The sequence below is a fragment of the Oenanthe melanoleuca genome, chromosome 1A (genome assembly GCF_029582105.1).
Source record: "Oenanthe melanoleuca isolate GR-GAL-2019-014 chromosome 1A, OMel1.0, whole genome shotgun sequence".
Lineage (NCBI taxonomy): Eukaryota > Metazoa > Chordata > Aves > Passeriformes > Muscicapidae > Oenanthe > Oenanthe melanoleuca.
The window spans coordinates 58,670,903-58,691,883 of NC_079334.1; the positions used below are offsets into that span (position 1 = coordinate 58,670,903).

Below are 20,981 nucleotides of genomic sequence, written 5' to 3' on the forward strand. Positions count from 1 at the left end.
AGAAGGAAAATGTATCACAAAGGCACAAACAATCCAGAATAACCACTGCTGGCACACACATTTTAAATGAGGATTTCACTGCCACAAGGATGCACATTGTTCTCTCTGGAATAAATATTCATGAGGGCATAATTACAATATTTGGTGTTGCATAAACAAAATCTCAAAAAGCACCCTCCTCATCTGAATAGGGAACCCTTCAAGTCAATCAATGACGGGAGCTTATGCTGAGAAAAAGGCAAATCCTCCTTCTTATAGATGTATTATCTTCCCACTTAATCCAACACTCTTCAACAGAAGCCATTCAGTGGATTTTGAAGAAGTCCCCTATCACCTTTCACTAACTGAGAGTTTGTTCAGGCTTCTCTAAATAAAAAATAAATCACTAGGGCTCTTTTAAAATTAATCTAAAAAAAATAGCAACAAGAGGATTTTCTGCCTTCTTCTCTTGTAGTAGTGTCACTTATAGTCTTACTTGTGCTTAAGTAAGAGATTAAAGTTTGTTTATTAATGTTCTTTATCCATAACAATTTATTCTAATTTGGCTTTTGCCTACCTAATGATAGTGAGGTAGAAAAAATTATTCAGTTCTTTACCAAGGCAAATATTCCTCAACCTCAGAACTGTATTTCTTGCATGATTAATATTGGGGGGGGAAAGATTATTTGCTTTTACTCCTTGCTAGACCAAACTGAACTTTTTAAACCATGTGTTAGATTCAGTTATTTAAACAATATAGAATTTAAGCTGGGCATAATGAAATTTTAATGAAATACCATTTATTGAAATAGATCTAAGGCTATATTTTTCTATCCAGCATTACCTGTCCAATTTATTTATAGAAATTTACATGTTAATAAATATATTCTAGTTACAATCAGGAATTTTATAAACAAAAATTGTTGTGCAAACTCCAGCAATCACTGTAGCAAGCAATACTGCAATTCTTGCCATGATCTTTTCACTAGACCAACAGAAGTCCAAAACTATAATTCAGGTTTTCAAAAATTAACACCCACATTTAATGAATAATCTAAACTACTCAGATGATGTTAAATATGGCAGTATGAGACCAGACAGTGTAGGGAAGTGTGAGAAGAAAAGGGTGGTGAGACAAAACTAAAGGCGATAAAATCCTTCAAGAATTTGAAAAACAGAGATTGGAAGGGCACTAGCCTCAGAAAGTTCAAATAAATGTGAAAGTCACCTATGCTGTGAACAGGTATTATCTGCCATATGTTTAATAGTTTGGAAGACACACTCTAAGGTTTTTCCATAACATTTTTCACTACTCATCAGAGCAACATTTTATAATCTTGTATTTTAATGCAGAACTTGCAAATACAGGCATATTCTTCAGTTATGAAGAGACCAAGTCAATAAAACAGTGATGGGGACACAAGGCCCAAGCAGAAATATCATGGCACAGAAAGTGACCATAGAGAATTGAAGGGTAGAAAGTATGAAAATATCTGTATCTTTGAACAAAGTGGACCACCAGAAAAAAATTGACAAGTTTAATGAATATCAATGGAGCTACAACTGGCAACAGCCCAATGGTCCCCACTAAACCCACTGAATAAATGATGAGACTGAAAACTCTGCAAAAACATCTGCACCCTAAACCACCAGTGAGGGCAGCCCTTTCCTACTTCCATAGCTAAAATAAATTGAATGATTCCTCTAGTCCAGTGGAAGAAAGTAGAGGAACAATTGAAGACAGAAACCCTTAAAATATGAAATATACAAAATATAACAGTCCCAAAATAGCTAATGATGAGTTTGTCCACCCTTTGTCCAAGGATGAAAATTTCTATAAAATTATTTATGCTGAAGATAATATGGTGGTCTAGCAAAAGCCACATTTTGAAAAGCATGAGGTCCATCCTGAGAGAGCAGTGGCAGACAGTTTCATATTCACTAATTGCACATGACCACAATGAATGCTGAAGTATCTAACTGTTTAATCATCAAAGTGATATTCACTCATTCCAGACACTTTTTTGAACAGAAGGAACAGGAATTTCAGATGCAGCTCAAATGTTTCTATTTCTGTCATTGGAAAAATGGAATGACTGAAATTTTGTTAAAGGAGTGAAAATTGTGAGAATTGAGTTTCTCTGTAAGGAGAAACCTTGCTCCCTCAAGTAAATATTCTGTCACAGAGAAGGTAAACTATAACTTTAAATTCTCCAGGCAAAGATTTTTCTTGTAAAAAGGAGAACTCACAGACTACTTAAAAGAAAATAGATAAGAGAAATCCAGCTGGGATTAAAAGAGGAAAAAGTATTTTAAAAATATAAATCCAACCTTCCTTTAACCTTTGCTCCCTCCTTGCAAAACAACAAAACTTTTGGACAGAGCAATTCATGTCTTTCATGGTGATGTTGGAGCTGAAAAATTAAATAAAAATTTCTATAATTAAAATATTTCTCAAATTTTTCAGTCTATTTGAGCAAAATTACACTAAAACAAGTCTAATGTCCAGTACATTTTAATATATAGACAAAAGAAGTTGTAGCTTCTGTTACCTCCAGAGTGAAGCAGAGCAATGTTATCACTGCAGGGTCAGTATAGGAGGGGTGCAGGTTATCAGTAGTGAGATGTTAACTAAACAAGGTAATTTCTCAGAAAAAATTGCTAGTTTGAGCTATTGTTAATAGTTTTGATAGTAAGATACGACTTCTTTCCCCTCATATGAATCTTCTCCCCTCCTCCATGCACCAGAAGGAAGAGGATCCAACAGAGGAGCTCTGTGCTTCATCTTTGTAGGGGAAGATCCCTGGGCAACCTCCCAGCCTCAGGAGTTACCAGAACCTGGCCTGGATGGCTGCAGAAATATGCACACATTGATGTGTAAGGCTCATTTGTGTTTATAGAAAGTGACTACATTCATCTGGAATCATTTTATGGCATTTTAATTTTTACAGTTGCATAAACAAAAAATCCAGTGCTTCACCAGAATGTGTAATCAGGAATTATTATTTTGATTAATCATTAGACTGTATTCTGTAATTACATATAAAGGTTTGATGTTTAACAGAAACAAATTCTACATTTCTTGTCAGGATTCCAAAATTCTGCCTGCTTGCCTTATCTATCCTTTTACCAGGTCTCAGGATTTCCTCATATCCAGAGATACTTTTCCCTCTTCATGTTTCTATGCTGAAATAATTCTAATGCTTAAAGACATCACAAAACCAAATATCTTTTTCTATAGGCAGCAACACATTCTCCACATCTCTGCTTTTTATACTTTCCATCTTTTATAGCCACTTATTATATTCCAAAGCCTTCTACTATGAATTCTGCAAATGCAGCTCCTCCCTTCTCGACAATTCTGCAGCATCTACCATCCACACACTAAATACTTGTGCCTTCCTCCCACTCAGACAGATACACTTCTCAAAAACTTGAAGTGTTGCCACGTTTTTTCCCCTGTCCCACAAACAGTGATTATCTGCCACTGGGTCTTTGAGGGTATTAGTCATGAAAGACAGAGGCTTTTTAAAGTGCTGCATTATCTGTCAAATCTTAAATACAGGATATCCGTGCTCAGACAGGATTTCCAAGTTCCACTTAACAGGGACTCCAGCACTCACTTTGAGGATTTTAGGCTGGAATCAAAGACCAAGTGCCACAAAAGGAAAATAACTGAGGCCTTTTTTAAAGCATACTGCAAAAGAAAAAGAAAAGGAAATCATAAATACAAGGAATTCACTTAATATTAAGACAAAACCCCGAGGTAACTGTATTTGTGAAGCTCAACTGCTAATGAAAAGGTTTGGATACTTCTTCTCTTTAACTGTAGCACCTTGTAAGCAAAAAACTGTCAAGGAATGTTTGGAATTAATGACAAATACCCTAAAGCTATCTGCAAAATAACAAGTGTTGCTAGAGATTTCAGCAAGTCATCGTATTTCTTATTTGGCAGCAATGGACTTCAAAATGATTGCCAGGAAATAGCCAACCACTCTTTGGAATAAGTAAAAATTTCCATCAAGAGCATGAAACTGGTCTTTGGCTTCCAAATTTGATAAAATTTCTGACTTTCTAGATGTAATTCAAAATGAGATGATTATGAGAAATAATTTTTAAAAATGAGAAGACTGACATTCCTTTTTCATTAATGACCTCTGTTAAAAACTGAAGCTTTCAAAGAAAATCTGAGGGAGGAGAATTATTAAAGCCAAAGGTAGCTGATATATTGTAATAAATATAATCCTACATGCCCCTCATAGTTAAATCTTAAATCAAGCTTTGTTGCCATTTAGAAGTCACAGACTGAAGGATAAAAGCTATAGAGAGAATTAAAAATCATGAATGTTGATTTCTACCTATGATTAAACAAGGTGCATATTTCAGAAGGAATTTCCACATTTTGCTCCTTACTGGCATCAAGGCAGTGATCTTTACATAATGTCGTGGTGTGAATACTTTTCTGTGTGAAAAGACAGGACCACTCCTTTCAACAGTCCTTGTAGGAATACTTCAGGACACCTCTGTTCTCATGCCACACGTTGTTTGCATTTTAGTGGCAAAAACCAACCTCGTGCTGTCAAGGAGAATTTTGCTACTTGCTTCAGTGGTGAGTGGAATCCAATTTATAACTCATTGAAGATGTGAATTGTTAAAACTCTGGTCCTGTTTCTCCTGATGAGTTTACAAAATCTCTCTCCCTCCCTTTCTAAATTTCATTACACATTCCAGCTGAAAACTACTTAAGCTTAGCCATTTATCTTGGCAGCAAAATGAAAAAGAGATGCTCTCAGAAACTAGATGTGAGTAGCTTCAGCAGCTCCAGTAGGAACTCAAGCTATCATAGCCATTCTGTGATGGTCATGTAGCCTTGGACCACCTTTCAGTAGTAGTGTAGTTTAAACTGTATTCTCATTTTAGCTCACATTTTAGTGTGCTGTCTCTCTATTGTGGTATGTCACTGGTGAATGTGTTTATTTTATTCTGAAATTAAATTATAATTTGAAAAAGTCTAACAAAATAATAGCAAACCTTTATTGCTGTTAGAAAATGCATTATTCACTGTATCTCACACCACTGAAGAACATGCTGTGTTCCTTATAGGGGGCATTTGTTATACATGTTATAATACTTTACACATAATGGGCTATTAGCAAAAATAATATTTCATATCTCTGTGAACCTTTTCAGCTGTGAATCTCAGTGCACTTTATAAGCAAATAAGCTTCACAGGCACATGAAAGGTGTGTTTACATGGCCCCCTTTCATAAAACTCAGAAATTTGAGGTGATTTGTTTTCATATCATCATGAAACAATTAAAAAGAAAGCCTGTGGTTTTACTCATGAAAGACCATGGGACAAGTTAGTAACTTCCTCAACCTGCACTTAGCAACCCTTAAAATCCTCAGGTTGCTGGAAGAGTCACTGTGGGCTGCCAACATCTCCAGAGACAGGGATCCTGCAGGCAGCTGTGGGGTGTCTCTGGGTCTGGGATCTCCCCATTTGAATCTGGGTGAGCAGGAGTGCAGTGAGTGCAAGAGAGACAAGTGCTAGCTAAATAAACAAGGAAAATATAATTTTTTTTCTCCACTTTTACTCCTTCTTTTCCTTCCAATTACCAACTCTATTTAAGATTAGTGTTAGCACTCTACAGGGATTTGTATGGCTGAGACTGTGAGAAACTGTAATGGTTCTGCAGGCAAAGTAATACTTAGTAGTCCATTACAGCTTAAAGGACTTATCCCTTACACTGATAAATGTCCTCCAAGGAAGCTTCACTGTATGCAAGACCTACCCCAGGAGATACTAGAATATTGCCCAGGGCACAGCCAGCCAAGGTGTGTACATGTGGACAGCTATTTTGTCTTAAAACTTATCCAAGGATGAAGCATTACTCTCAACCAGGTTGGCCAGAGAAGTGTCTTCTGAACTCCCAGAAAGAAAATTTAATGAGGTGACCCTTTTCTTATTTTTATTATCATTATTGTGAGTTTGGCATGGAAGGGTGTTTTGGTCAATAAAGGCCCAGATGGTATTGCCAGCTTGAAATGCCCTTCCAAAGGTCATAACAGTTCAAGATATTTTGTTGTGGTTTAATTAACCCAAAATTGAAAATGCAAGCTGGAAAAACCATGTTCAATATGTCAAAAAATGACAGGAAAAAAAAATTGTGATCAATATTATTACAAGTAATGCCAGCCCCATTACAAAACTGATTAAATAATACTTAAAATGGGGTTAATAATCTGAAAAAGGGAGTTCTAAGTAAAAACAAACAAATAAAAAACGATTTGTAGGCAAGTATTTACAGATTGCCATTAGCAGGCTTCAGAAAACACAAACAGATAATAACATACAAGATAAAAGTTTGCTACATGGCTTCCAGTGAGAAATATGTGTAAGGGAATCAAGAAGTAATGTTTTTTCCCATAAAACCAATATACCTATATGCCCAAATGCATCTATAAAACAGAAATATGCAAGGTTGGTACATCTTACTGCAGCACAGAAAGGAATCAGGAAACCAATGACAAATTCTGAAGAAGAGTTGTGTGGGGCAGTGAGAGCATCAAAGCTGTGATTGCAGGGATGGGAAATACACAACCCAGCAAAAGGGGGTGGGGAGGGGTGCAGTTCAACATGAAGAGACTGAAATGCAGCAGCCTGGCTGCATGCAGGTGTTCACACAGCTGAACCAGGTGTCCCCTAAGTGCCAAAGCAGGGCTGACATCTGCAGTCAATGAAGTATAAAGGCAACTCAGCTCACCCCACATAAACATCTATAATTTGCAGTCAAGTTGGTGGGTGGAGAGGAGATGGAAAGACAGATGATGGATGAATGCTAGGTGAAAGCAAAGTTTTATTTATAGTTGTAGGCCTACTTGTGTTTGAAAACTAGGGGATAGGAGAAAGGAAGTTGACATAAAAAGAAAGAGAGGGTTAAGAGTGATAGAGACCATGGCTTGGGATGGATTAGTAATGACGTTAGTGAAATTTGTAGAAGAAATCAGTGAAACTTGACATATCTGATCCTAGGAAATTTCAAGAGCTGTTTAATCCCCTAATTGGATATAGAAGAAATTGTTGATTTTTCTCCAGAATAAAAGATCTCTAAAATGAATTAAAGAATCTGAAAAAATTGCTGCACTTCTTAATGAAAAATGAACTTTTTAAAACCAGTGATATTTCATGTCATTACAGCTGATCTGCCTTTCAATATTAAACTGCATTTCTTACTGCTGTATGGGACTTAACATTCTTTTCCATATTCTCTCCTGAAGGACAGACTCAGTTTGAAGACCACTCACATAATATACCTGTAATCATGCAAAGCCTGTGAATCTGCTGTTATGTGTTATATGACTTTACAGGAAATTTATCAATGAGGGAATCTAGCTCACTGATGCAAAGGGGGCAGAACTATAACTTCTCTAGTACTCTACATATAATAATTGTTTAACCAATTCTGATGTGAAAAAAAAAACTTAAAACAGTATTTAAATTCAGAAAACAAAAATATTTAATTTATATTTTCAGCAGGGAAAACACAATTACTTCTATTAAGTTCAAGATTTTGTGGAGGAAATCAGAAATGTGTAAACAATTGCAGCTGTTATTGTAGACCTGTCAGCTATTTCTACTTATTGCTATTATGAAACTCGGATTGGCACCTTAAAAACAGAGAGTAAGAGGCAGTTCTTGCTTCAAAGTCCGGCTAGCTGAGAAGGTCTGACAGAGCAAAAGTCAAAGTAATTTGCTGAAGCTCACATAGAATTTCCACGACAGAGAGACAGAAATAAAGATCAGCACTTAAAATCTCCTGACCTACAAATGGATTTGGAGCAGCAGGTGTCATTAAAGACAACCAGACAGAGTCCACAGCATGCAGGTGAAGAAAGCTTGGCTTGGTAGAGCTTGTCAATCTCTTGGCAAAAGCATGTGCAAGTTTTGCAAGAGGAGGGATGTGCCGAAGGTTGATATGGATTTTGTGAAAGGAAATGAGCAAGCACTGGGATTTGCAGCTACAGAAGCCAGAGATAATGAAGAAATCATGTTTGTCAAAGGAGTGTTGAAGAGCAAAAAGTGGGAGAGAGAAATGCCTGGAGCAGAGGGGGCCCTCAATATGACCAGCCCAGAAGATCAGGACTCTGACATCGTGCTCTGCTGGGACAGGTCTGCTGTGGGACTGTGAGCTGGTGGCAGAATGAAGGAGGAGTTGGCAGGATTTGCACTGAAAGGAGAACATAAAAGTTGGGCTATTCACAATGAAAACCTGATAGCAGAATCTGGTAGATGATAAAGACATCATAATGTATCTCAGAGAATCAATACAAGTTTCAGATGGGACAAAATGAATGTCAATGAAAACCAAGAGTAATGCATGTGGTGATAAAGCACCAAGGTAAGTATCATTTCCTATCTAAACACTGATGTCTTTCTAAAATTTTGTATCTCTGAGTAAAATATGCCAGAATAAATCACAAAATGTAACAGAAAAGATGCTTGGCATAAAAGAAATCTACCAAGCCATAGCTGAAATTAATTCTTGAAGGTAGCTTAAATTTAAACAAAAATTCCAAATCCCTGTGTGCTATAGCAAAGTCCCTTGTATTGGACCTCCATAGGAAGGAACAGTCATTTTAAGGCATATAAGTGATTTTGAAGAACTTTTTTCTCTGCAGGTATTGGACAAAAAAAAAAAAAAAAAAAAAAAAAGATGAATGGCATTTTTGAAAAACAAGAACCTTAGAAAAAAAAGGATGTTGGAAGAGCAATCACTGTAAGAATAGAAAATCTCTCCCTAAAGTCTTTTATGCATCACTTCAAGTACTTTGCATTAATGAGCTGAGCAACCTTAAAAGAACAACATGACCCAGCATACTACAGTGATTCAGTATTCCAATACTCAAAAAACTATAAAATAATGTTTTTTCTTTAATGCACTGATCTTCACTTTAAATTGTTTCAGATACCTAGGTATTTTTTAATATCTCAGTGCTGTCCTGATCTCAGTATACAACAGTTAACAGAAAAAGAAAAAAAATCCCAAGACATATTTACTCCAAGTAACTCTGTGCAATGTTACTCCGTAGATATTGGAGGATTTTTTTCCTGCTTTTTCCATTAGTATTATATAAGGAGCAGATTAAGATATAGGTTCATATAAGTAATGTGAGAGATTCATGCCCTTGTTTTGTTTCAGTATCAGACCTCTGTTGTAATCACTGTAGAATTTAGTCTGGAAGCTTGTGCTGTCCGTGCTAGAATAAGCATCACAAAATCATTCACACATGTAATTTCTGATGTCAGAAGAGAACGTCAGAATCGCTGCTGAAATAAGGAAGCTATTTTTGGAGTATAGCAATCTCTCAAAAGAAAGCCATTTACAAAAAAATCCAACCCAGAAACATTTTTTAAGCAAACCACTGACCCTGCAATTCATACAGCCAGAGACTCCTCTGTGACCTCTTAATCAGCCTTGAGTTTTCTTTCTGTTAATACTATTCACATTAACCAAATGAATGTATTTTGGAAAATTTAAAATAAATCAGATGCAGTACATGACAACTTATGAATACATTTAAGATATTTAAAAATGCTTTGAATCAATGCACGTAGCATGCATGCATTTAATGCTCTGTATCTCACAACAATAAAAAAAGTAGCAGTCTTTAGAAATCATAACATCTTAACTGACTAACAGAACTGACATGGAAGCATAAAACAATGAAAAAAACCCCTTATCAGAAACAGATCGATTACAACATATTTTTGCCTTGACTTTATTAAATGATTTTAAATACTGATAAACTTTACCAGAGAAAAATTAGAAATTATACTGCTATGGTTTGTATTATTTCAAATCTCTGAATCTGTCAATATAATAATCTCTCCTGCACAACAGCTACAGCTCCTTTAAGCATCCTCAGCAGTATGTATGCTTTAAAATTTTAAAGCATTAGCAATGTAGTACCCCCCAAATCCAGCCTTGAACTCTGACAGACGCTGATATCTTTTCTCCCTCCCACACCCTGCTTTATCAGACACTATTTTGTTTAAATTGGCTACTAAATAGCATAGCACTGTACCTTTAAATACAAATCAAACAATATTCATATTCCCACGGTGCTGCTAGTTTCCCTTATGCATTGAATCGCCTGTAGATTAAAAGCTCAGAATCTGAAAAGGATTCTGTTCTGCAGACCAAAGTTCTCTGTAGGAGATGAGGGAGAGGGTCAGTCCCGGAGTCACACACACAACAGGCAGAAAACACACTTGTGATCCTCAGCTTTGGATAGCATCAGAAAGGGGAATAAAAAGCAGAAACACATGGCACACTGAGAACTGGTATCACTTATGGCTTCTAACCAAAGCAGCAATTAAACACCTTTCATCATTCCCCCAAACGCCTGATTTTTGTAAGAACTGAAAGACACACACACACACAAAGGAAAATCCCCTCTGAGCAGCAAGGAAAACTTAATCACCTACCATTTTCTTTGCACTCTTCTGGAGGTTTAGCCTTTTTCGCAAGTCGTGGATCCAGCCATGATGTTGTCTTTGTGTTATGGCTGAAAAGAAAAGAGATCACTCTGAGCAGACACATACTGAAAGGAATCAAGTTTATTCCTTAAGAAAAAAGGGTTAGTCCAACAAAATTGCAATCGATACACTTAATTTGCTTACTGGTTCTAAGTAGCCCTGAAGGAGGTGTAAGAGTAATTGTGCAAGGCAGTTGTAAATTTGGCAACCTCAGCTCCCTGTCCTCAAAGCAGCTATTTTTATTAAAATCAACTAGAATGTTGCCAAGTTAACCTCATTGAAAATGCAGAACTCATCCAGAGCAAAAGGAATTTATTACAAATACAGTGTTCTCCCGTTGATCGAGTGCAGGCGACAGGATTCTGTACCATTCTCGCAGTTTTCGGATAGAATTATTTTCGTCTTAAACCTGTCCTTTTCATAAATACAGGTTTGTTATTTCTCTCCAACAGCAGTGACAAGGCACAGCAAAAGTGATGCAAATTACAGCATGCTCCTGCAAAGTCTACATTTCCGGACAGGGTGATTAATGATACTTTGTTTAACAAACCTTTATCTCTCCATATATAATCCTTCCATAGAGATAAAATAGATATGCACAAGCTGAATGAATCATGTGGCTCCTTTCTATACTCAGAATAGATCTTTGAGAAATCAGCTATCAAAGAGCATTGAACTGGCACAAATTGTTTTCTGGGAGATTATTTTGCCAAATGAATTGATACTTAGCACAGCTAATGAGACTTAAAGCCAGATTCTTTCGATGTATACCTTACCCATAAGCAATTAAACTTGGAGCCAAATATTGTAAATATATTAAAGAAGACTGTAAACCAGAAAATGATGTGATCATTACTCCTCGATTTTTTGAGATGCCTTTCCTACAATACCATCATTCAGAGACACTTCTAACCCATGTTTTATTTATCTGATACACCCTGGGAGGAAGCTCATTCCATACAATACTGAATTATTTAGTTTATTATTAATTTGCTGTGTCATTTTAAAGTGTGCTTACGACTTCTCTTATAAACATTGGCATAAGGTGTACAAAAACAGGGGACCTGGCAATAAAATGGATTAGGATGTAATTGTTTGTGAGTTTGTTAGTTACTAATACAGTCCATGTGATCCCACCACCACTGGTTCCCCTAGGGAAAAATAAATAAATAGAATCAATTCCTTCTCCCACTTGTCTTCCATGGCAGATAAATTTTCCTCTGCCTTGATTTCTCTCTCTCAAAACAGTGACAGTGTCTGCTTCTCAGCATAACTGTCACCATGTTAAAGCTTCCTCCACATTTTGAATGGAAAAGAAGGTAGATCAGAGTAATGTATGGATAAAATAGCAACTAAAATGAAAATTGAGGCATTTAAATTACTTTTTCTTAAAAGCATTATCTAGTTTACAGCACCATTCATGACAGGTGAGGATGATAAACAAACCCTTTCCTTTGAGAGCTGAGCTATATTTGCAGCATATGAAGAACGATGAGCCAAAGGTAAGGTGAATGTGAAATCATGCCAGCAGCCTGTGCTTGATTGCAAGTGTAACTAAGACACTTTCTCAGAAGCTCTGGCTGCCTGTGCTCTCCTGTAGGGTGCATTTTTATGATGCAGTCACAGCCCAACCACAGCTTGTGCAGACATACTTGAGCTAGCTTTAAATTAACTGGGGGAGATGCTGCAACAGTGTCAGTGCTGCAGGATGGAGCTCATCACCCCAGCACCCATGCACAGAGCTGCTGGGGTGCATCCAGCAGCACATGCTGAGCTCCACACCACCAGGACACCCTGTCAGCAGTGCCAGAGCTCAGAGAGAGCTTGGACAGACCTGTGGGAGCTGCAGCAGCATCTCTGGAGTGTGGGCATGTCTGGACAACAGCCACTCTCTCCCAGCTCTTAATCCTGAATTATTTTAGGGACCCCACTGTCTGCAGGGACTAAATTAGAATCACAGATAGTTTCCTATGGCTTCAAAAGAGCAATAAATATGACTACTACTAGCAACGTTTGCTGTGGTGTAGAGCAAATCTCAAAGCATTTTATAAAGGAAATGAAAATAACCATCCCTGTTTTAGAGGCAAGAAAATGGAGTCACAGAGTCATGAAATTACTGTCCAGAGCCATCCAACAAGCCAGCTCTGTTGCAAGTCAACTGGCCAATGTCCACCCATCAGACCAGGACAATTTACCAGCCCTGAAAACACTCCTATAAAGTTTTTAGAATGAGTTTTCAAGTATCTGCAAAGACAAGTGCCAAGCTGAAAACAAGCCCAATTCAATAATATTTAAATATTTAAAATGTGAATTAGTTGAATTACAACCTTCAAGGCTTTTGGTGAAACTGAGAACAGGAAGCAGTTTCCCTTCCCTTTAAGTGTAAATGTGGCTTCTACAAACCCAGCAGGATTGATGTTCCAGTTTTGTGCAAGATGACCATATTGAACAAAACCATTAAAAACCTAAAAAGATCAACAGCTCTTCCATCAGAAGAGTGATCCTTCAGTCTGCAATGAAATTTCAGAGAATGGAGATGATATTGCATTTAGATCAGCTCTTAGTGCACTCAATCTCCTCTTCTAGGTGATACCTGTCAAACCTGTTCAGATACTTAGTAAAAGCAAAACTCATCCACAAGAACTTTTGTTTATAACAAATAATTGCAGGAGCAAAGAACCTTTTGAGATTCATCCCTCTTTTCCTTGCCTGTATCTGTGCCTTTTCTCTTGCCCTGCCTCTCCACTTTATAATCTATACCAAACACACAATGCAGTGGGACTAAACAACTCTTGCAATGGGACTTTAAAGGCTTCTAGACAAGTTCTTTAGTGGATAAAAAAATCCTTTCCTGCTCTGAAGGCAGGACTTGAAAGAAGGCAGAATCAGCCCTGCCCAACTTCTAACACCTCCACAGTACCATCCATGTCCTCTTATCCTCTCCCTAGTGCTGTTTGCTTGGATCATCTCAGCAAACAGGTACACAACACACAACACTCCTTCAAGGAGGACAGACACAACTACTGTCACATTGCTCTCAGTAAAAGAGGGAAATGAGTAGCCCTGGAGTACAGCATTGTGTTTTTCATGCATGCCTACTTCTGTTCTGCATAGGAGGTTTACCTGGCAGGGTATTCTTCCAGTCTCCCTTGTGTCAGCTATTTCCTCTTCAGCTGTGCAAAGGACTAGAACCTGTAAAAGCTTAAGGGACACTTTTATCTCCTAAACTGTTTTTAAGATAATTTAAAGGAAGTCTTGATAGGAAAGCTTCAGCTATGGAAGTGAAGACAGAAGGAACAGTAAATTGGTCAAATTAACACTAATGGCAAAAGTAACATGAACACATATCTGCTGCATAGGCTGTGCACACTGAATGCTTTTTAAGCACTAAAAATCTTGTAGGGGGCATCTGCCCACCTTACCACTAGGTCTAATCATGTGGGTCAATTTGGGAAATATTATAGAGAGCACAGAAGGAAAAGGGGATGGAGATTTACAAATTAGTTATGACTGAACTGCAGATGAATTGCATCAGCAGTTGTGGAGTAAATACTCAGACATTTGGAGTTGCCAATGAGAGTGAAGTGATGCAACAAGAGCATCCTGTGAGAAATACAGCCGTGGCTCCAGCAACATTTTACACTGACCAATGCTTCATTACTTGGCAATAACTGTACTTTATCACTAAAAACATGTCTAGAAAGCCCATTTTTACATAATTTCAATGACTTTCATTGCTAGTTACAACTACTGAGATAAGTGCTGGCAAATCAACAATGCATGTCTAAGAATCTCTCTAAAAATTGACTAAAATTCTAATTTCTGAAACTTTGAAAGAAAAGTTTTCTTAACAAAGGATCACTTTGGTCTTGCTTCAAGCAGGTGGAACATGGAAAGAGCATAAGTTTTTAAAACTAATCCAAATTCGTAACTTATGCACAAAATAGAAACTGCATATAGGCTTGAAATGTATTGCAGTGTTTTTTTTTTAAAGGTCATTCAGTAAAACTGAATATGGAGCTTAAAATATTAAGTGGAGCTTAAAATTTTAGCTAAAAGTCAATAAAATAATTATAACTGAACTAACTTAAATCCTCTCTCTTTGCCAAGTATTTGCACCTAGCAGAAAGTTTATAATAATCAGTCATCTGTGATTAGTTGCACACAATTTTAAATATATGTGGAAAAAAAATATGTGTTCTTCAACTGGTTTAAATGGACTGAAAGAAAGCACAGAATACTTCCCAGAAGCCTTGACTCAACCTCATGCTCTTCTCCAGATTTTCTTTGTAGCTCTGCTTTTAAGACTTCACAGAGAATGTTTAAATGCCTCTGTTCCCTGTTAATAGCTCTGGAGCTGGGTTCCAGGACAAGAGGACAAGAGGCTTTCTGGGAATCTCACTGCATAACACTAGATATCTTTATGAAGTAAAAAAACACTAGGAGTGAGGCTTTTATCTAAAAAAGGATTATCTTTTTTATTATAATTATTTGTTAGATAGTATATTATGTTACTTAAGATTTGAATATAATGGATTTGTGTTAACAATCTGTCAGTTTGAAACAGTTTGACAGAGAAAGTTTCTTGTACTAACAAAGCCTTCAGGCAATCTCTTGAAACGTTTTTGAAAGAAACATAGAAAGTACTTACTGACAGGAATAGCCTTAATGTCTTTTAAAAGCACTGCAAACCTAATCTAAATTGTGCATTTTGCAAGGTATGTAATCTGCATGATATTGTGAAAAGCATTTCAAATTGGGCATTTACCAGTGTGCTGTTTCAGTGTGTTTGGGGGCAGCACACATGGCTTTGTTTGGGTTTTTATTGACATTTAAGCTGGTCCTTGATGTAACAACTTGAGCAAAGGGAAGCATATGAGAAGGAAACCACAGTGCTCTGCAGCTCCCTAACTTCAACAATGCTAACTCCTCCCAAGTGGCACAACAATGACCTTCAGGTAATTTGTGTGTGCAGGGACATGGAAAGGAAAACAGAGCATTAAACCAGCAATTCTGCAATCCATCCAATTTAGGCAGTGTTGTGGGATGCTACCTAAACATTTTGCACACATGTAGAGCAGATACAAAAGGAAGTTGTCCTCTGGCAGTGGTTTGCACGGCAGCAGCTGTGACTGCCAGCTTGCCTTGCATTTCACAGTGTGCCCAGCTCAGGGTCCTTAAGAGACCCGTGTCTGGGAGTTCCTATCCTGTGAATCTTAGATGGCCTTGGGCAGTAGACAAGCACTTATCCACTCAGCCCAGAGACACTGGTGCTGCCTCTAGGCATTCACAGCAGCAGAAGATGCTTATGTAAGACTTTTTGGGGAACATATAAATGCCTAAAGTCTCCTATGGTGATTTCTGCTGTTGAAGTAATTCTCTTTGACTGAGGCAGTTTAATTTTTGACAAAGAATGGGCTTCATCTCATGTGACTACAAAAGTTACACAGCTAATTTTGTAGGATTTCTCTCCAAGAGAGAGACACATATACAGAATAATTTATCTTACCTATCATCCAGCAGAACCACCTAACCATATGCTCTTAAGTGACATAATGCTGGTATGTCATCTCCCAAATGGCCTCTGGCTGTCACTCCAGAAGGGTCCTGGTTTTGACAAGTTCTGTGTCATATCTGTCACAATAATGGAGATGTCTTGGACTGTTACTGTGCTTCTACAGTGGTGCTTTTGCTTAGATCAGGAGGTCACTTTTCAAATGAATCTCTCTCTCAGTTATATTCTTTTCCACACTATGTGCTCTCCAAGCTTTTCAATTGAAATTAAACCAAAAGATGCACAGCAGGAGCTCACCTACTGCACTACAGTCACAGGCATGCAGCCCAAGACACCTGAAAAGACCTAGGCGTTGTGCCTGATGGGTCATCAGCACCAAGAGTTTCACTCTGCAGTCTCCTGATATTGCTAATTTAGCTATGGAAATGCTTTAGATCAGAAGGAGCTCAGACTGGTTTTAATTCAAATCTGGTCTCATGGATGGAGTTCAGGATCCAGAGGTTGCAGAAAAGTAAGTGAACTCCCAGAGATCAACTTTCTTTTCCATTTCATCTGAAAGGAATTTAATGTGGGTACACTGAAATGTGAGCCAAATCAAAGTGTGTGAAGACAATCAAAAGATTTCCTTCAAAAGTGTACTCCTGACACAAATTACAGACTATTGCAGACACAGTTTTGGATATCTGGAGACATATTTACTGGTAGAAGCAGCTATATTATGGCAATTTTATTCTACCCTTATATAAGGACAGGATGAATCAGCCTCTAGAGGTAATTATCTCTGTCCATTGACCACAGAAGAAGTCTTGGCAACTGATTTATGTTAGATACCTAATGCTATATGGCAAGGCAGGTGAGCTGATTCTTCTAGTTCAATAAATACAGAGGAAAAAAGTTATAACAACACTACAAATATCAGAGGAAATGTGCTGGAAGATTAATTCTGCAGAGCAGAGACCTTTGGGGGAAATAAGAAAGTGAGGAAAGGCAACAGGAGTTAAGCTGGCAGTTTGACCTGGATGTCAGCACAGATAAAACCAGCAAGTGAGAGCAAGGGACAGCACACCACTAGTACAGACTGATAATATCTTTGTAACATCAAGAGACAAGAGAAAAAAAAAAAAAGAATTCAGCATTCCACATTCTTTCCAGTTCTACCATCTTCATGTTTCTAATTAACTTGTCATGAGACAAGGAAGGGGTCTCAGGAGAAAAGATCCCTCTTGGTTTCTTTCAGCTGCCTGTCTTGCTTTATGTCATGTTGCAATCCAAAGTGCATTAGAAATCTTGATTTGTTATGCTGACCAAAACTGACAGTTCCAATCCAACAAATAAACAAAGAAAACTAAGTACAGACAATTGTAATGGTATTCATAAGACCCCTGATGGATCAGAATTGTCTAACAATGTATCATACTGATACAAGATGGCTTGTTTCCCAAGGAAAAATCTCACCAGAAGTGAATATTATAACAGTGTGTGAAAAAAAAAAAAATAAAAAAAAATCCTTCATCCTAATTGCTGCTTAATTCAAGGAGCAGAAATGTCCAGACAACCAGAACATTTCATATTATGGACTGATACTCTGATGATGTAACATACTCACAGAAGTGCCAAACTAACTTTTAAAAGTTCCCGTAGTTCCTGCAGGGATGAAAGAAATCCTGAGCAGGTAAAGGGTATACTTCTACCCAGTACTTTTAGTATCTTCAAAATGTAATAATGGTGCATCCAGGCTTAACTAAAATATCCTGGTTTCTGATGGTGAACTGATGGAGCAATCAGGAACGACTAAATATATCATCATTCTTCAGGTAAAGAAGATGTTGGGATAAATGTTATTCCTACAGTCAAAAAACTTTCCCACCTTAAAAACTATTATGAAGAAAAACTGATCCCAGTGAAGTCCATAGCAATATTCTTGTAGCTGTACTCTTCAGATATCACCTGAAATTGCACCTGCTGTATTAAAAAACTTAATGGCTGTGTTTTACAGTGAAAAGGAGAGTCCTTGGGAAGGGACTACATTATAGCTGTTTTTCAGTCTTTTATGGTACTTTCATAAAGAAAAAAAAAAATTTAACAACTAGAAAAGGTACTGCAACAGGTCCAAAAAGCAATGCTGACTATGCTGTTTTAAGGAGTAGGTGTTGAAGTAGTAACAGACTGAATGTCTGCAAGAAGTACTGGAAAGTGGTTTGTTAAAACTTATGTTTAATCACATTTTCCTAAAATTCATCAGCTCAAGTCAAAAAAGATGATCCTTTAAAGATGTTCTGTGGTGGTTTGTGTTTATTCTAGAGTCTTCTCCACTAAGAAAACAATTAATGTAGTATAAGCAAAGGGAACCCATATATGCTTTTGAACAGTATAGAGCCAAACAGCTTTAGGTTTCATGTCCTGCTCTCCCTGCAGCCATTTCAGAGTTCTGCTGCCTCTGCATGGAGAGAAGGTTGGAGAGAGAGAGAAAACCAATTATGTCTTTAATAAAAAGTATTAAAATGTGTGTTCAGCTGTACAGGACAGTCTATGATGTAATAATGTATAGGCTGGAGCTGGATAGTTGGGTGAGAGCCACATTTAAGGCTGACTGCACATGAAAGCACATGCACCTAAAATCTTGGTCCTTTTTTATTCTCTGCAGCATTGCACTGGACCAACACAGCAAACACTGATTGCTTGGGATCTAACAACCAGCACCTGCTGACTTTGTGAGGACAACACAAACCTGGGTCGCTAGGATGTAGTTTGAGAGTTGATGGAAGGCAAGGTCTGAAAGCAATGGGGAATCACAGCCTTTCCTTAGCCCTGGGAGAGGGAAAAGCTAAAAATCAGTGAAGAATATGATTTATTTAAGCATGCCAAAATATGCCACATTTATCAGCCATATTTAAAGCAGGAAAGATGGAGCAAAACTGAAGAGTTTTTTCATGGCATTCCAATTTATATATAGTCTGTTAATTATTGCATGTTCTCATTAGCATATGTTCTCAGTGAAACCAAATGTAAGAGATGGAGTCCTATTTGTGTAGTATGTGCCTGTATTTGAAAATTCAGATTCATATGTAAGGAAGGCTGGAAACAGCCCAAGAAATGTGCTTAAGTAGCTCATCCTGAGAAACACTGGTAAGTATCATGTTGCAAGGAGAGATGCTCTTGTTCTGTCTGTAAATGCTAAAATAGGTAAACATAAGGTCATGCACCTATGTCAAAAAGGGAATGAAAGGAAGAAACAGACCAAGACATGCTCTAAAATACAACAGTCCTCTGAATCATTCAGTGAATCTGGTAGATGATTTTTTTTTTTTGTCTTTGTAGTCACTGAGGCAGAGGAAATTCCTTCCACTGTGCTTTACAAAATGCTAACTGAACCATTAATGATGAACAAATAAATAACCCTGTCTATAGACAATTATCTTTCCCCTTATGAAGTCACTTCCTCTCTCACTGTAAACCTGCCACACTATTCTGATGGCAGTTTTGATAAGTGAGAACACATTTGAATTTTAGAGGCTATTTTGAGGGGAATGAAAGAAAATGCTGTCATGAAATCTAAGACCTTTTGGTATACCTGTGACAACCTGGAACTTGAGATCATTTGCTCCTGGAAGGCTTTAGTGTTTAAAGGCACAATTCACATGAGCCTCAAATAAAGCAGTAAAAGATGCTGCCTAGTGTGACTTTTTTTTCCCCACTCATTGTGATGTACACTTTAAAAACGTTTGTTTTTCATCTATTATTTAATAATCTAGTACAATCTTTACTACTGTTCAGGGAGATGTTGTTAGACAAATAGGTTTTTGTTGTCTTTTTATCTTTCCGTTTTTCTGTGAAAGCAAATGGAGTCTCTTCATGCCATTAACCAAAGTGACTTGTAAACAAAGAGGCAATTTAACAGCATCCCCACAGCATTACATTCCTACTTAACCCTGCAAAGACTGTGCAATGTGAAAACTCAAATGATCAGAGAGTTGTTCCTTTTGCTAGGATTCTAGTAAATAATCTAGTATTTTTACAGATGTGTAATTGCACTTTTTTGCAATACATTGTTCAAGAATATAATCCCAAAAGCAAGAAGCCCTTACAACAGCCCTTCTATCTAGTCTGCACCTCTGATTGATTTCTTTGCTTTACATAACATTCATTTAGTGGAAGTGAATGATAAGCATTGTCAGAACTGCAGTGTGAACCAGGACATTTCCAGGAAAGGAAGCAAGCTGTAACATCAAAGGAATCTGAGGAGTGCAATGGTTGCTCTGTAGAGTGTCAGGGCTATTTGTGTTCACTGTATTTGTTACAAAATATGTATCCACTTTCTATTAAATTATCTCATGCAGTATTTACTACTCTTACAGTTTGCTCTGTTAGTCATCTACCCATCATCCCTTCCCCTGTCCCCTAAATGTACCACAGGTTTTTGCTACAAATAAAATAAAAGTGCCATATAATTCAGACTGCTTTCTGTCACAGCATACAATATGTACAGAAAAATGAAACATGGGAGAAAGGTAGAAAGGAAACAAAGGTTTCAACTAGCCCTGAGGTCATCCTAGTTCTTCTCTCTTTGCTTGAACAAAGTTATTATAATTATTCTTTTTCCAGAATAAGCATATTTTAGCTCTTTTCAGCAAACACGTTTTAATAGTTACTGCTATTTTCAGCCTTGTATATGCCAGAAGCTATAGTTGGTCATGCCAGTATTCATTAAAAAGTCACATGTACAAACTTTATTCTTATCATTTGCTTACACTTCATGTGATAGTCACAACATTTTAAATTAAATACAGGATTTAAAGCATAATTGACACCACCAAATGTTATTTTTACCTACTAATAATCAGAATAACAGATAATGCTTCAAACTGAGGCAGTTCCTTAAAGCAAACATAAATGCTCCTTCCACCTCTGTAGTAGAGTTCTACTTATGAAAATGTTGGTTTTTCC

The 20,981-nt window shown here is 37.3% G+C and overlaps 1 protein-coding gene across 4 annotated transcripts in view; it reads right to left on the bottom strand.

Annotated features, from left to right (window-relative positions):
• Positions 1 to 20,981, bottom strand: part of MAGI2 (membrane associated guanylate kinase, WW and PDZ domain containing 2) — a 677,636-nt gene that overhangs the window by 201,999 nt on the left and 454,656 nt on the right. For all 4 annotated transcript variants that reach the window (XM_056513256.1, XM_056513283.1, XM_056513274.1 and 1 more), the window contains exon 6: positions 10,472 to 10,551. In XM_056513256.1, coding sequence (XP_056369231.1) covers positions 10,472 to 10,551 — 80 coding nt within the window. The remainder of the gene's footprint in view (positions 1 to 10,471; positions 10,552 to 20,981) is intronic.